Here is a 13,844-nt window from a genome sequence, read left to right as displayed (position 1 = left end):
CTATTTTTCTTAAAGTCCATCCATCCATCTTCTATACCACTTATCATTTAAGGGTCTATCCCAACTGACTCCGGGTGAGAGGCAGGGTTCAACCTGGACGGGTCCCCAGTCCATCGCAGGGCCAACATATGTAGTCACAGCCACGCCTACAGTCAAGTTAGAGTTGCAGATTAACCTAACTTGCACATCTTTGGACTGTGGAAGGAAGCAGGAGTATCCGGCGAGAACCTACACAGGTGCAGGAGAGAACATGTAAACTCCACAATGAAAGACCCTGGGCTCAAACCCAGGACCTTCTTGATGTGAGGCTTCAATGCTTACCACTGCACCACGGTGCCACCCATGTTGTAGGGCCATCAGGTACACTTAGGGGTTCAGTGTCATGCTGAAGGATACTTTGACATGGTCGCTGGAGGAAGTGAATATCGCACCAGTGACCCTTCAGTTGCTAGATGGCCACGCAATATCTGAGCCATGCCGCCACCTATTTTTCTTCAAGTCTTATTTCATTAAGTTTATCATCGTATAGAATGAATTAACATTTCTTTCAAAATAAGAATTAAGATTCATTTTCATACAGTGGCCATTTAGGGCTAGGTATCACTTTTTCTTTTTTTTTAGTCCTAAGTCCAAGTGCTGACTATTCTTACTTTTTCACATGAACAATTATGTCACTAAAACATCGACTGGAACTTACAATTTTAATATTAGAATTATTTATTTATTTTAAGGTGCAAAAGTGCATATAATTCACAATGTGTGCATGTTAAACTGCAAATAAGGTGACAATACGTTACAATTACAAACAAAAAAACGCTTTAGCAATTCTCTTTTTTCTTGCAAATTGGCATGACTGTTTTCAGATGCAAGGGACACGCTCGCTGCTCGTTGACATGTACTCCTGAAAGTATATGTTTCCATACCAAATACTGGTTTAAAAAAAAAAAAAAAGATAGACTGCGAACATCTGTAACATTTCAAGATCGGTAAAAAAGTATGGAACTTCCCCGGATGTTAGTTGATGACGTCAGGTAAACCGGAAGTGCGATACCAGAGCGGCTAGTTCAACTCCATCAGAGAAGCTAAACAACGCAAAAAGTTGTAACTAAATGTAGCTTTAGCCAATTTGGACATTGAAACGGGTTAAGTGTTTGATGGGTTGTTGGTTTTAACTTCGTGTAGACGGTTCGTGTGAGTTTGCCCTCTCTTTACAGTTGTGGTAACATTAGCTTAGTTGTTGGCTATTTTTTTTTGCTATAAAACAAACAATCGCGGAACTTGACTCTTTTTTGGGTTGCCAACACTTATCGTGAAATATTCGTCGCTCAATGTTGTCGTAATGGTAGAGAAGGAGCTGAGTCTCATTGACAAGAATATATCAAGGTAACAACACAGTTTTTTTTTCTCTTTCTTTCGATGTTGTAACGCTACTGAAAGCTTGTTTTCTGTATCTAAAATGTTCAGTTTCATTGGGTCACCATATATTCAATTCAATTCATTCAATATCCAATTCAATTCATTCAATATCCAATTCACCATAACATGAAAGCACTAGTTGTCTGAAATTATTAGAAGTTGTCTGAAATTATTAGAAGTATGTTCCCGAAACGGAGATGCTCTAGTCGGTGCCATATAAGCGTCTTTAAATATGACATTTACAATGGGGTGCATGCAACTCAAACACAAAATGAGCTACGTCATTCTTTTCTACTACCAAAGCTTTTATTAGCCGTTAGTTGACTCTGTTATAGTGTATTAAATTTAACAAGATTACAGTTACATGTAGACATATGTTATATGTATATGGTACTGGTAGTTTGGAAAGTCACTATCGGACGTCAAGACGCAAATTTTAATTCTCATGTGAAATACCTCAAAACTTAAACATAATTAAAAGAAATGAAAGCAATGATTAAAACAAATAGCAAATAAACATAAATGCCAAACATGACGGTTTAGGAACTGATGAGTTGGTATCACCCCAAAGACAAATGGATCGTTTCAGCATTTCTAATGTGATGATTTGTTGTTTTCCTGTGTTTATACTTTTCTTTGATTAAAGTGAATTTCTCAGGAGTGTTTATGAACATGATCATGGGCTTGTAGAACACATAATTTACAGTGGAAAAAAATAGTTTTCAATTAATTGATCAAATTTTATTTGTAAAGCCCCTAATCACAATTTGCCTTAAGGGTCATAGAAATTAGTTTTCAGATCCATCAGTCACTGCATTAGAAAAACAGTAAAACCGCATTATTAATGGTACAAATAATTGTCATATCCTGGTGTACATGGTTAAGATCACATGGTGCATGGTCTGAACACCATGTGATCAAAGCTTCTACAGTTATTAAGCTGGCTCCCCTTGTTGTCTAGTTTACTGGCTGTCCCCTTGTGTCCCACGGTAACATCACTCAATCTGCACTGCAATCACATCCCAAGGATTGAGGGTCTGACATCAGCTTGGCACCTGAGGCACTTAGACCTTTCATCCAATTGTATTTCCAAGATAGAGGGTCTAAGTTCCCTCACATCCCTGAGGACTTTGAATTTATCCTGCAACATAATAACCAAGGTCGAGGGTGAGTCTTTAGTCACATTTTACTCAATAATTGACAGTATAATGAGTGCTATCATTGTGATTACTCTGGAATTGATCATCTTCGTGAGATGTGGAATCACTTAGTTGCTAATGTCTCCTACTTGGACCACAGGACTGAATGGCCTTGTGACCTTAACAAGATTAAATTTGTCTTACAATCAAATAAATGACCTTACTGGTGAGTTGAGTACTGACTGAACACTGCTTTTTCTACACTCCAATAACTCAACTAAGTGACTGACAGGTCACTAATGTTGATTGTAATGCCCTCATCAGGCTTGTTGTATCTTCATGGAACGGGATACAAGCTGAGGGACCTCAGTCTCCATTGCAACCACCTGGGCAGCACCAACCACCTTTTGCAGTGCCTGCTGGGTTTGCAAGGTTTAAGAGAGCTCACTTTGAGCCAAGATGGGAGAGACAATCCTGTCTGTAGGTCAACAGGTGAGGCACAACAATGACAACTGTCACACTTTGTTATTTTGAGCATGGTATAGTTATGCACTATATCAGGATAAATCTTGAATCTTTGGAACAATTTTATTTTTAATTTGTAATGAACAATATAACAAATAATAGTGTAATTTTTAGATAAATCAGATAAAGGTTATTTAAGTCATAGCCCACAATAGTTGCACATCATATAGCACACTTCTTTTTTTGGAGTACAGTTTTTTAAAGATAGTACATCAGTCCAAGGGCATAATAAAACCAAACTAAATTTATTCAAACTTACTCTTGTGACCTTATTGACAGGCACTAACTGTAATCCCTCTTCTTAATTGGATTAACAGCGGTAATACTGGTGTGAAAGCGGTGTTAACATATGACATATGCACACCATCCATAATGTTAATGTTCATTTTTAATTTAAAGTGAGATGTGCTGAGAGCCTGAACTGATTAAAACCATAATGGCACACTTGAAGCATCTCACTAACAATGTGAGTTGATATATTTGAATATTAGCAGTGCTCAGCTCTCATGATGTAAGTTGCACTATTATAGGATATGTGGAGGACATCAGTAGGTCAAATGTAATGTATATATACTGCTGAGTAGAAATATAGTACTTTGAATAATGGTCATTTCTCTAGTCTGATCACGTTTTTACTGTCCTTTTGGGGCGTTCCTGTTGTGCTGCAGATTACAGGGAGGTTGTCATGCAGTCACTGCCCCAGATCTCTGTTCTGGATGGCCTCGATCGGCTGGGAAATCCATCAAATCTGGAGGCTGACAGTCCTTGTGATATCCCTGGTCTGGAGAACTATTTGGACCTCCTCCTTTCCTCAGATACCAGTCACAATGAAGTGGTAATTGGTCTTAACCTTTTTAATTATTAAATTTATTTGTACTTCAGTTGTATATGTTACAATATACTGCCATTATTCCCGGGAGCCTGTGCCATGGTAAAAAATTTTATAGAACAATGTCATTAGCCCTTCCATTTCAGCCTGTCTTTTAAAGGTTTAAGGTTAAACACAGGTGTAATTAATTAAATGAATTTCAGCTATATGTCATGTGGGTGGACCTGAGCCCCAGTGTTGTGTAGGCTGGCTCAGTGGAAAGACTGTGACATTAAATGGAAAGGGTCTGAAATTATTTTATCAGTCACTCCTGTGTTTAAGCTGTAGTGACATGTTAAAGCAACCACTGTGAAAAGGACCTATTACTAAATAATCATTTTGATGTATGAGTCTCTGTGATATGATTTGTTTTATTTTTATTTAATATCCAAAACAACTGAATCCAAACCCCAACCTGCTTGTTTCCATCTTACACAGTAAAAACAATGATTATCATCAGCAGAGCACAATGCCTCAATCAAAATGTGAGAAAAACAGGACCATGTTACTGTGAGGCACAACTGCTAGATTTCCATACACCCCAAGATCTTTAAGTACATGTCCATGTCCCCACCAGTCAATGAACAACTGCAATACTACATAATTTTGTGGATTCATGTCATGATAGTTGAGGAATATGTTTTCTTTACCACCAACTACAATGGAAGTAAGATATAAGTAAGAAGAGAATGATGTTTCATTTTTTTGACTTTATGGCAGTGCTGAAAAAAATCTCAGCTGTCGCAGAAACCCCAATATATGGCATTGTCCTTGTTGGAATCAAGAGGAAATAATATTTAATTTACCTTTTGTAGGTTGTAGAAAATGCCCCCCTCACCACACCCCGCATTGATGAGGTGCTGACCCACTTTCATCAGCCAGTTGCCACTGAAACCATTACAGATCCTGCAGCACAATCTGATAGGCGGCGATGCTTCAAGCAGGTTTGCTCCACAGCAGCTGATCGCGCAGACCCACTTAATGAACAACGCATCAGGAAACTGGAACACCAGGTGTCCCAGCTCATCCAGCAGGTGCTTACTGCAAAAGTATTTATGTGAGATTTATAGTAGGTAGGTCTTACTTAAATACAAACCAGTAAAAACATTCACTTCTTTAGTCAACTGATTCTGAATCACACAAAATGTTACAGAGAGCAGTATTTTTTTTTTTTGAGGTGCACGGTGAGATGTCCTTGCTATAATAAGTAGCATGCAGGACATATTACAAATTGAACACCAGCGATATTGTTATTTTTGGTGAAGTCCTTTTACATTCTACATTTGTTAGATAGTCACAGTTTTTAATAAATTGTGTTCTAGTTCAAATTCACGATATTTTAAATCATTTATTTTTCACTTACCTTGACATGTAGTCTGTGAATAATTCTCTTCTTCACCTTAGATATTAAGAATGTTTTTAAATATTTACTCAGGCACCTTCAGGTGACAAATGCAGTATCTCTACCTATCCTGTGGTACCGGTACGGAAAGCCAAGAGGGACACAGACCATACATCGGAGAGTGAGTGTGAAAATGGGAAGGAGAACAGTCGCCGCAGCAGGATCCCAAAACACCGTAACACCACGACAAGGATGCCCACAAGGGAGAGTAAGGGCAGGCGATCAGACAGGTGATTTCTCTACCTGAATATTTTCTGCACTCACAATTACAACTCTTTGTTAAAATCATTATTACCAACCATACTTTTGTGTTCTATTTCCTCCTCCCAGCCATGACAAGAACATTACATGTGCTGAAAAGTCTGTTATCTAGCTTAAGTAAACTTCCTCCTTTTCAAATCAAAAGAAGGTGATTTTTGAAAAATTAGCTGAAGTTGCTTTCAAAGTTTGCTTGGCTATAAAAGTGGACAAGTCATCTTTATTGAGCCAGGCATGAGCTGGAGGGCAGTTTATGGTCGATTTTAGTGCTGGTTCAATACCTGTGATTTGGTTTATGTGCAGTGATCAGGAGAATCGTAAACAGAGGAGTTCAAAGACTGCTGTCGGACCCAGGCGGTTTGCTGGTGGCAAAGGGGATGCAGACACATCAAGGCCAACTAGGACAGTACCGTTGAGCGGTACTATAGCCTCAAGCGAGGTGAAAAACAAGTCCACCAAGGAAGAAGAAACCTACAGGGTAGTGCTTTATTGAATGAATATGTTAAGAAAGATGTTATTCCCCTCTTGAAGAGGGGATCAAAAGGACCTTATTTGGGTCATCTTCTTCTCGTATTTCTTAATGTTTACTCAATCTTTAGTGGAATTAATGGGTACTGTACGTGCATTTGTGTGGCTCAGGCAATTGTGGAGGAGCGTGATCAAGAAAGGGAGCGACGCTGGAAGGCAGAACAGGCTGTGAGGAAGCTTACAGAGGAGCTAAAGTGCCTGAGGACAAAAGTCAGTGAAGAAAAAGACCTTCAGAGCATGGCCTTGCACACCACAGACAGGTAAGAGGACAGCCAGTCGGACGTACACTTACGGTTCACACTTAACATTCACTCAAATGCAGCATGCACACAAACCTTCCCATGAATGGGTTCAGCTGCTCTAATGCAGATATCATGATGAAAAGCCATAATTGAACTTGTCTCTGTGGATTTTAGTTGTCAAGTGCATAATGGATTTTCAACCATTTGTACCCTTTTCATCTTTTCTACTGACTCTCCTGAGACCAGTGCCTGCCGGCTGTCTCATTTTTTAACAATATATGTCCATCTCGCCATTAAAATTCCACACTGATTGTCCCATGGCCTCGTATGAAATTGAGCAGACATTTTGGCTCCATTACGTTAAAACCTTCCTGTATGCCTGCAGTTGTCTGTGATGATGTGCTATTTAGTGTAAAGATCATTAACCTCTGCACCCATTATACTATATCTTATATTTAAATGCCAGAGTTTCTAATTATCTATTATTAAATATTCCCATCTCTCCCCCTACATGTGTGAAACCATTTATCTGAAAACATTCTTGCTTCAGTTCGACAGATACAGCCAGCTGTGGCTGCCATGTGCAATGTCCCTGCTTGCTTTGATAAATCTGCGTTATGATTGTAATTAAAAGCACAGTGACAAGCATATGTCACTGGTATTACATGAATCAATCTTAACTGTCTCTGCTTAATGATACTGATACAGGCTCTTGCTGTTGACTCCTGCTCATCATGAGTGAAATAACAGAGAAATGGCTCATCAAGGCAAAAGAAAATTATATACTGTATGACTCCGCCTTTCGCTGGATGACAGCTAGGACAGGCTAGAGCCCTGCAGGGACCCTGAAACAGGATAAGCAGCTGATAATGGATGGATGGATGGCTGTTAAATACTGAATGAGGTTGTCCATACATTTGGGGGTTTCTTTAAAGCTATGGTAGGGAATGTTTGTCTCCCATCATCTGGCAGTGACAGTTAGTACAAACAACTGTTGACGTGCGTCACTGTTAGCCTACTCTTGATATTGTTGTGGTTTTAAAACAATGGTTAGATTGTTTGAGTCCATTAATCCCTGCAAAATGGCTATATATATATATATATATATATATATATATATATATATATATATATATATATATATATATATTACTGTAGAACATAGAACACAGAGAGGTTTACCATTGTGAAAACTTGTTCATTCATATGATGTGATGAGCACTACCTTTAAATTGCGTGTCCTAAATTTTCTGCACTTACATTTGGATGGATTTTCTTTACATATTGGTCTGTGCGTATTACAATGTTCGATTTCTCCAATGTCATATACACATCACATTTATAGTTCTAATAGACTGATAATACAGAATTGGGATGTCATTTCTTACTCTAATTCATATGCTTCCATCATGTTTCTCTCCCCAGACTGAAAGAAATGCTGCTAAAGGAACGATCAGGGCGCTCCGAACTGCAGACTCGTGTTGAGGAGCTGGAGGGAAGGTGTCAATCCCTAAGCCAGCAACTGGAGCAGGCCTGCGGCACTGTAGAACAATATAAGACTGCTACCTCCCATGGTGAAGCACTGAGGGCTCGTCAGCAGGCTGAAGAGGTAGAGTGGGTTCTTCAGTATACCCATGATTACTATTGAGTACAGATAATATTGATTTTAGTCAAGGCTTTCCTTATAATCTCTCAGTTTTGTATAGTAATTTTGCCTCCAGCACAAACATGATCTGGTCATGCTGTTTCTTTTACCTGTGATAACCAGTGAACCCGTGAACTCCCTATGCCACTCTAACTTTTTATTACACTACTGCAGTTGTTCAGCGAACTACTCTGCAGAGTGAATAAATGCAGACAGATAAAAGAATTCAGCAGAGAGGGTCATTGGACGTGACATGCTTGTTGAAGTGATTTGCTGACTTTCTTCAGATGAAGCAGCACCAAGAGCTGGAGAACAAGGCAGCAGCTCTGAAGAGGGAGTTAGACATCCAGAGAGCCTCAGTGTGCCAGCACAAAGACAAACTGCAGCAGCTGCATGAACTGCTGGTAACCAGGGAACAAGAGCACAGGTACTCAGGAAAGACTGTATTCTCTGTCACTACAAGAACATGTGCTTAACATCAACTTTATAAAAGCATGGAAAATCTGTTTCCTCAAGCTTCTTCTTATATTATTATTCAAGTTTTGATTACTGGAAAATACTATATCCATATTTGATTTTGAAAGAGATACTAATGTCATGCCATAATGTCATAATAACCCTTTGACTTTTTTCTCTTTGGTGAGCCTTCAACGATGATAACAAATCAAAGCATGAAGGGTTTCTATAAGTACCCATTTTAACATTCCTATTCACGCTTCTTGGCATGTTTTCCAAAGAAAGCAGCTGGAGATGCGTCTGCAACCAGGAGGAGCAGATTTCAACGAGGCAGTGGCAAAAGAAGTTGCATCATTGGAACAAAAACATGCCCACAGGGAGTCAGAGCTGAAGGAGAAAGTGGCGGAAGGCAGGAAAGCGTATGCTGCTCTGGAGGATGAGTTCCGCATGGCGCTAACCATTGAGGCTGCTCGGTTCTCTGAGGTTTGATAAAAGATGCACACAAGCACCACCCAGATATACTGTAACTACTGTTTTACAGTCAAGCTGAAATGATTATTATGTCCTGTAAAAAAAAGTAGTAGTAGTAGTCATTTGACTCTGGACACCGGTAAATAGAATATCAACTATCGAAGAATTTGAATTGAAAGAATCTGTATGTTTCCACATCATTAGTTTTTATTCACTCTCTGTACAAAGTGTAACTTTGTTCTTGATTTTACAGTTTGCTACTTTAAGTCTTCATGACCTCAAATGTGACACTGACTGATCAAATGGTCACATCTGGTGTTTTTCTGATGAAAGTGCTTCACACTGACCTCTTTGATGTCTCATGTACATTAACTTCCTCGCTATACTCCTGTAGGTAAAGGAAGTGTGTGATCAAATGACCCCAGAGATGTTGGAACTCAAAGCGACCCTCGCCCAGTCCCAGCAGAGGGAGAAGAAATCATCCACACTAGTGCAGGAGCTCACAGCCATGGTCAAAGAACAGAAAAAACGCATTTCTGAACTTATCAAAGCCAAGAGAGATGCTGTCAGTGAACTAAAGGTACACCTCCGAAGTACAAGAGTGAGAGCTGCCTGTTCCTGAGTGCTTAAATTTGTAGCAGATTGTAAAGTCACATGATATATAAGCGAGACATGATAAGTCATGATCATTAGTCATTTTCTCAAATATGTTCAGCTTGATCTTGTCTAAGATGGACTACTTCGAGATACCATAAATACTGGATGATCCAGCTGCCTTTCCATCTGTCACCCATGACAGCTTTTGATCATTAATACTGTCTCTCTGACAGCGGCGTCTGCATTCCTTGGAAGCAGAGGTGGAGCAGGACCGGCGCCTCAGCCTCCAGCTTGAAATGCTGAAGAAAGACAAGGCACGACTGTTGTCTCAGCTCACCGCTCAGGAGTCAGTGATCGACGGCCTCAGGGCAGAGAGAAAGATTTGGGGCCAAGAACTTGCCCAGCAAGGTGTGAGACATCCACAAGGACACTTTCTTGTTCATTGTTGCTGTTTTGAATGATCCTTAAAGTGCACAAAATACAGACGGATAGTTTTAATTGTTTGAGAGATCCTCCAGACAACAGATGATTGTCTATATTCATTCTGGGTAAAGTGAGTCCCTGTTAACTATGGGGGATGACTAGGGAGTATGAAAAAAGCTTAGTACTCTCTGTGCTAATGTTTCATGTGACCTGTTTCAAGTAAAGCCTGCCATCTAGCAGTTTTGTGGGAGACGGCACTCTTATCAGCAAGGGTAGGCAAAAAAATGGTGTGAAGTACTGCCTTTGTAATTTATATCTGACAAAATATTTCATGCCAAAAACATGGAAATACAGTCATCAACAAAGACCCAAGAGTGATATAATGATAATAAACTTTATCTGTATACATGTAGCAATATTCTCAATAATATTGAAAAGTGCTTCACAAATAAAACTAAACAAGGCTGATAAAAATTAAGCAAAGGTGAACGTAGAGCCAAAATGTAAGAATATAAGAGGTGTAGCAAACATTTCCAAGTTTTTTCAAATAAAAAAAAATTCCCATTGAGTTTTAAATGACACTACAGACTTTGTGGGTTAGGGTTTTGTGTGTGTGTGTGTGTGTGTGTGTGTGTGTGTGTGTGTGTGTGTGTGTGTGTGTGTGTGTGTGTGTGGTGGTGGTGGGAGCTGAACAGCAAAATCTCCATCCCATTTTCATCAACTTTGACCTTGGAGTGACCAACAAGACCCCATTTTGCAGATTTTAGGAGTTGCAGAGAGATAATGAGGATCAAGACCATTTAATGCTTTAAAACTGAATAATTGATTTTTTTAATCAATAAAAATGTTAACTGAGAAACAGTATAGCAGGTCAAACACATTGGTAATGTACTCATATCTTTTAGTCTCGGTGATTGGATAAGCAGCAGCATTTCAGACTACCCTAACATGATGGAGGGAACACTGGAGAATGATAGGGAAAGGAATATATTTTATTATACAGTATCAAAATAATTGCTAACATGAGTGATACTAATTGCCAAAATCTCTTTACAAGGTGCATCATTAGCTCAGGACCGTGGGCGCCTGGAGGCCAGGATAGAGGCACTGAGCTCTGAGCTGGAGACAGAGAAGAAACAGATGGAGAGGGACAACGATACCCTCAAAATCAAAACCAAAATCATCAGTGACCAGACTGAAACCATCCGCAAACTCAAAGAGGTAACTGAAACCAGTCACCTCCTCAACCACATGAATGTGCATTCTTTATCAGTCTTTCTATCTGTCCTATGACATATTTATCTCAAGAAACACCGTGGAAGTTATCATGTCACCCCTGGCTCCCTGCTGTGTAGGCCTCGCAGGAGCGTGATGAACTGATCCATAGGCTGCGTGACGAGGCGGTCCAAGCCCAGAAGAAGTTCCAGCAGCAGCATGAAGAGGAAACGGCTCGGTTGACTGAACTGAGGGAGCGCCTGGAACATCACAGGCTCCGCAAGGAGGAGCTGAAGCAGCTGTTGGAGAACAAGGAGGCAGAGCTTGAGGAGGTGAAAAGAGTTCACAGGCAAGTTTTTTCATCTCAAACACACTTTCCTGGCATAAAACTTTTCTATCCTTCAAAGTTGAAAGTGCATCATAATAAATGTATGAATACATGCATACAGGTGTTGTATGTGTACATGAATAATATTTTTGATATAGTAATGTGATTTGTTGGAGTGCTGTTTAGATGTAAAGCTGGTCTCTGACCCATAGTTGCAGCACATATGATTTAAGACGGTCTTTCCTCCTGCTGAAACATCAGCGGCGTCATTGGGGCGTCTGTATCACCGGACAACTCTCTTTCTCCATTTAGTGATTCCTGTCAGAAATGGCAGGAGAAGGCAGACCTACTCACTCGGCTAGAGAGCCAAGTAAAGCGCATGAAGGAGAATTTTGACTCAAAGGAACGTGTGCTGCTGGAGGAAAGAGACAAAGCAATACAAGAACACAGGTATTTCACAAGATGGAGATAGTAAAGCGAGAAATACCAGATTCCCCAGCAGTTGCTCTTTCAGTTTCTGCATGTCTTCTCATCAAATATTATGTGCTGTACTCATTAAAAGATTAATCATGAATGCAGTAAAGTTAATTACAGTTATTACGTTATATGTGGTGGGGAATGGTATTGTAGCTATATTTGCATAATGCGACGCTAAATGTCGCTCTTGGAGCTTGATTGCTGTTTTCAGTGATATTGTCCTTGAAACAGGAGCAGGTGGGTGATAAAGTTTGGAATATTAGAAGTTTATGTCTGCATAATTTCCAAGGCTATTCGCCTAAAAACTGTGCAGGCATATTGCACCAAAGGCTGTTTGGTTCTGATCCATACAGTGCCTTACTTTGTGTCTTTTTTTCTTTTTTTGCTTTGTGGTTTTCTGTTTTGCAGAGCTGCAATGGAGAAATTGCGCTATGTCGACGATGCATTTCGCCAGCAACTGGAGTCCCTCCAGGCTGTACATCAAACTGAGATGCTACAGCTGGCTAATGAAAAGCAGAAACAGATGGAACAGGCCAGTCAGAAGGTAAAATAAATAATTTTTTTTTTTTACTTAATGATTAGATTAAATTGTGGATCAGGTTTAATTGGTCTTTGGTCTTAGCTACATGTTGTAAAGAGAATAAGCTTTTCGTTTGACACTAACATATTAATTGTTTTCCAGAAGTTGATCTGTCTATGCCGTTCGTTCGAGGGATTTCTGATATGTTTCCACTGATTACTGTTGTTCCTGCCTGACAGTAACGCAAACATGACAGGCATCTGTTCTGCACCTCTGTTTAACATTATATACAGACAATTTGCCTCTGAAAAGATTCTTATTTTGCGTTTCATCACCTCCCGGCTCACAAATGTGAGTGAAAATAAACACATGTAGAAAATGAGAAATGGAAGAAAATATGAGGAATTCTGTAATGCAGGTAGTCTCACCTCTAATGATTCCCATTTTTCTTATATGCTAACCTAACTAGGTTGTGTGTTTCCTGCTGCTGAGCTTCTCTGTTTGTGGGTCCTTCAGGTATTTGAAGTGGAGGAGGAGATGCGTCAGCTGCTGGTTGAGACAGAAACGAGCAAGAGACTCATGGAGGAGAAAATGAATCGTCTAACCAGTGTGCTGAAAGAATTTAACGCTTGAAAGAGGACTGGATGAAAATACACAGGCAACAAAGGACTGTAGTTTTTCTTCATATGTGTTAATTTAAAAAAAAAATAATTTCAATGTTAAGTTATTGTTTATAGTATGTCATAATTCCAAATAAATGAATTCTCTCAGCATGGGTGGTTTTCTTTTCTTTTAATAATGGTAACATGGTATTTTTGCAAAATAGAAAATTAACTTTGTGAATATGATTCCTGCCCCGTACATTATGCTACTTATATTCATTATGTATTTTGAAAAAAATCTCAATAACAATAATTCTGAGGCAACAAGTCTTAAAATGCATAATCCAAGAGATGAGGAACGGATCGCCGGTATTGGTTGATAGATGAAGGATTCAAATCTGAAAAATTCAAAGAAAAACTATGAATTGTATTAATCCTGTGGTTTAAAAAAAAACCTTCTGGCAGAAAATTCAGGTAATAAATTTGCAGTTGGAAACTAATCCATCTTAATTAAGTGGAATGTTTAACCAAACAAAGTAATAGTAGCAAAATATAGTATTAATTCTGAGGTACCAGATACAAGTTAGTTTTTCTCCCTCAAAAAAAAAAAAAAAATCAGTGTTACGAGTTAATTTCAGTGAGTTTCAGATCAAAAATATATGGCAAGTTTAAAATGTGTTAATCAAAAATATATTTGAGTTAAGTTATCGTGTTTTACGAGTTTATTCTTTA

General features: G+C 39.1%; 1 protein-coding gene across 2 annotated transcripts; it reads left to right on the top strand.

Moving 5' to 3' along the window:
- The first annotated feature begins 1,031 nt into the window (after window positions 1-1,031).
- On the top strand, window positions 1,032-13,280 carry lrrcc1 (leucine rich repeat and coiled-coil centrosomal protein 1). Of its 2 annotated transcripts, none has more exons than XM_086205033.1 (19): window positions 1,032-1,383; window positions 2,378-2,583; window positions 2,716-2,781; window positions 2,880-3,047; window positions 3,749-3,915; window positions 4,764-4,892; window positions 5,384-5,580; window positions 5,912-6,086; window positions 6,248-6,396; window positions 7,804-7,987; window positions 8,311-8,450; window positions 8,761-8,962; window positions 9,345-9,530; window positions 9,781-9,955; window positions 11,028-11,191; window positions 11,326-11,534; window positions 11,826-11,963; window positions 12,399-12,534; window positions 13,027-13,280. In XM_086205033.1, exons 1-19 carry the CDS (start codon window positions 1,340-1,342, stop codon window positions 13,141-13,143), a joined length of 2,952 nt encoding a protein of 983 aa, XP_086061159.1. In that variant the 5' UTR covers window positions 1,032-1,339; the 3' UTR covers window positions 13,144-13,280. The 2 variants fall into 2 exon arrangements, with proteins under 2 accessions (XP_086061159.1, XP_086061158.1); XM_086205032.1 differs by having other exon boundaries at window positions 4,764-4,982.
- Window positions 13,281-13,844: the final 564 nt, after the last annotated feature.

This window comes from Aulostomus chinensis, chromosome 5 (genome assembly GCF_037954235.1).
Source record: "Aulostomus chinensis isolate RoL2024-O1b breed Wild chromosome 5, RoL_Achi_v1.0, whole genome shotgun sequence".
NCBI lineage: Eukaryota > Metazoa > Chordata > Actinopteri > Syngnathiformes > Aulostomidae > Aulostomus > Aulostomus chinensis.
This window is presented reverse-complemented; position numbering and strand designations above follow the sequence as displayed.

Bases quoted from the DNA above. Each gene is read 5' to 3' on its own strand.
- lrrcc1 (XM_086205032.1), top strand. From the start codon at position 1,340: ATGGTAGAGAAGGAGCTGAGTCTCATTGACAAGAATATATCAAG. The intron at 8,963-9,344 runs GTTTGATAAAAG...ATACTCCTGTAG, and splicing joins AGGCTGCTCGGTTCTCTGAG to GTAAAGGAAGTGTGTGATCA. The intron at 11,192-11,325 runs GTAACTGAAACC...CCTGCTGTGTAG, and splicing joins CCATCCGCAAACTCAAAGAG to GCCTCGCAGGAGCGTGATGA.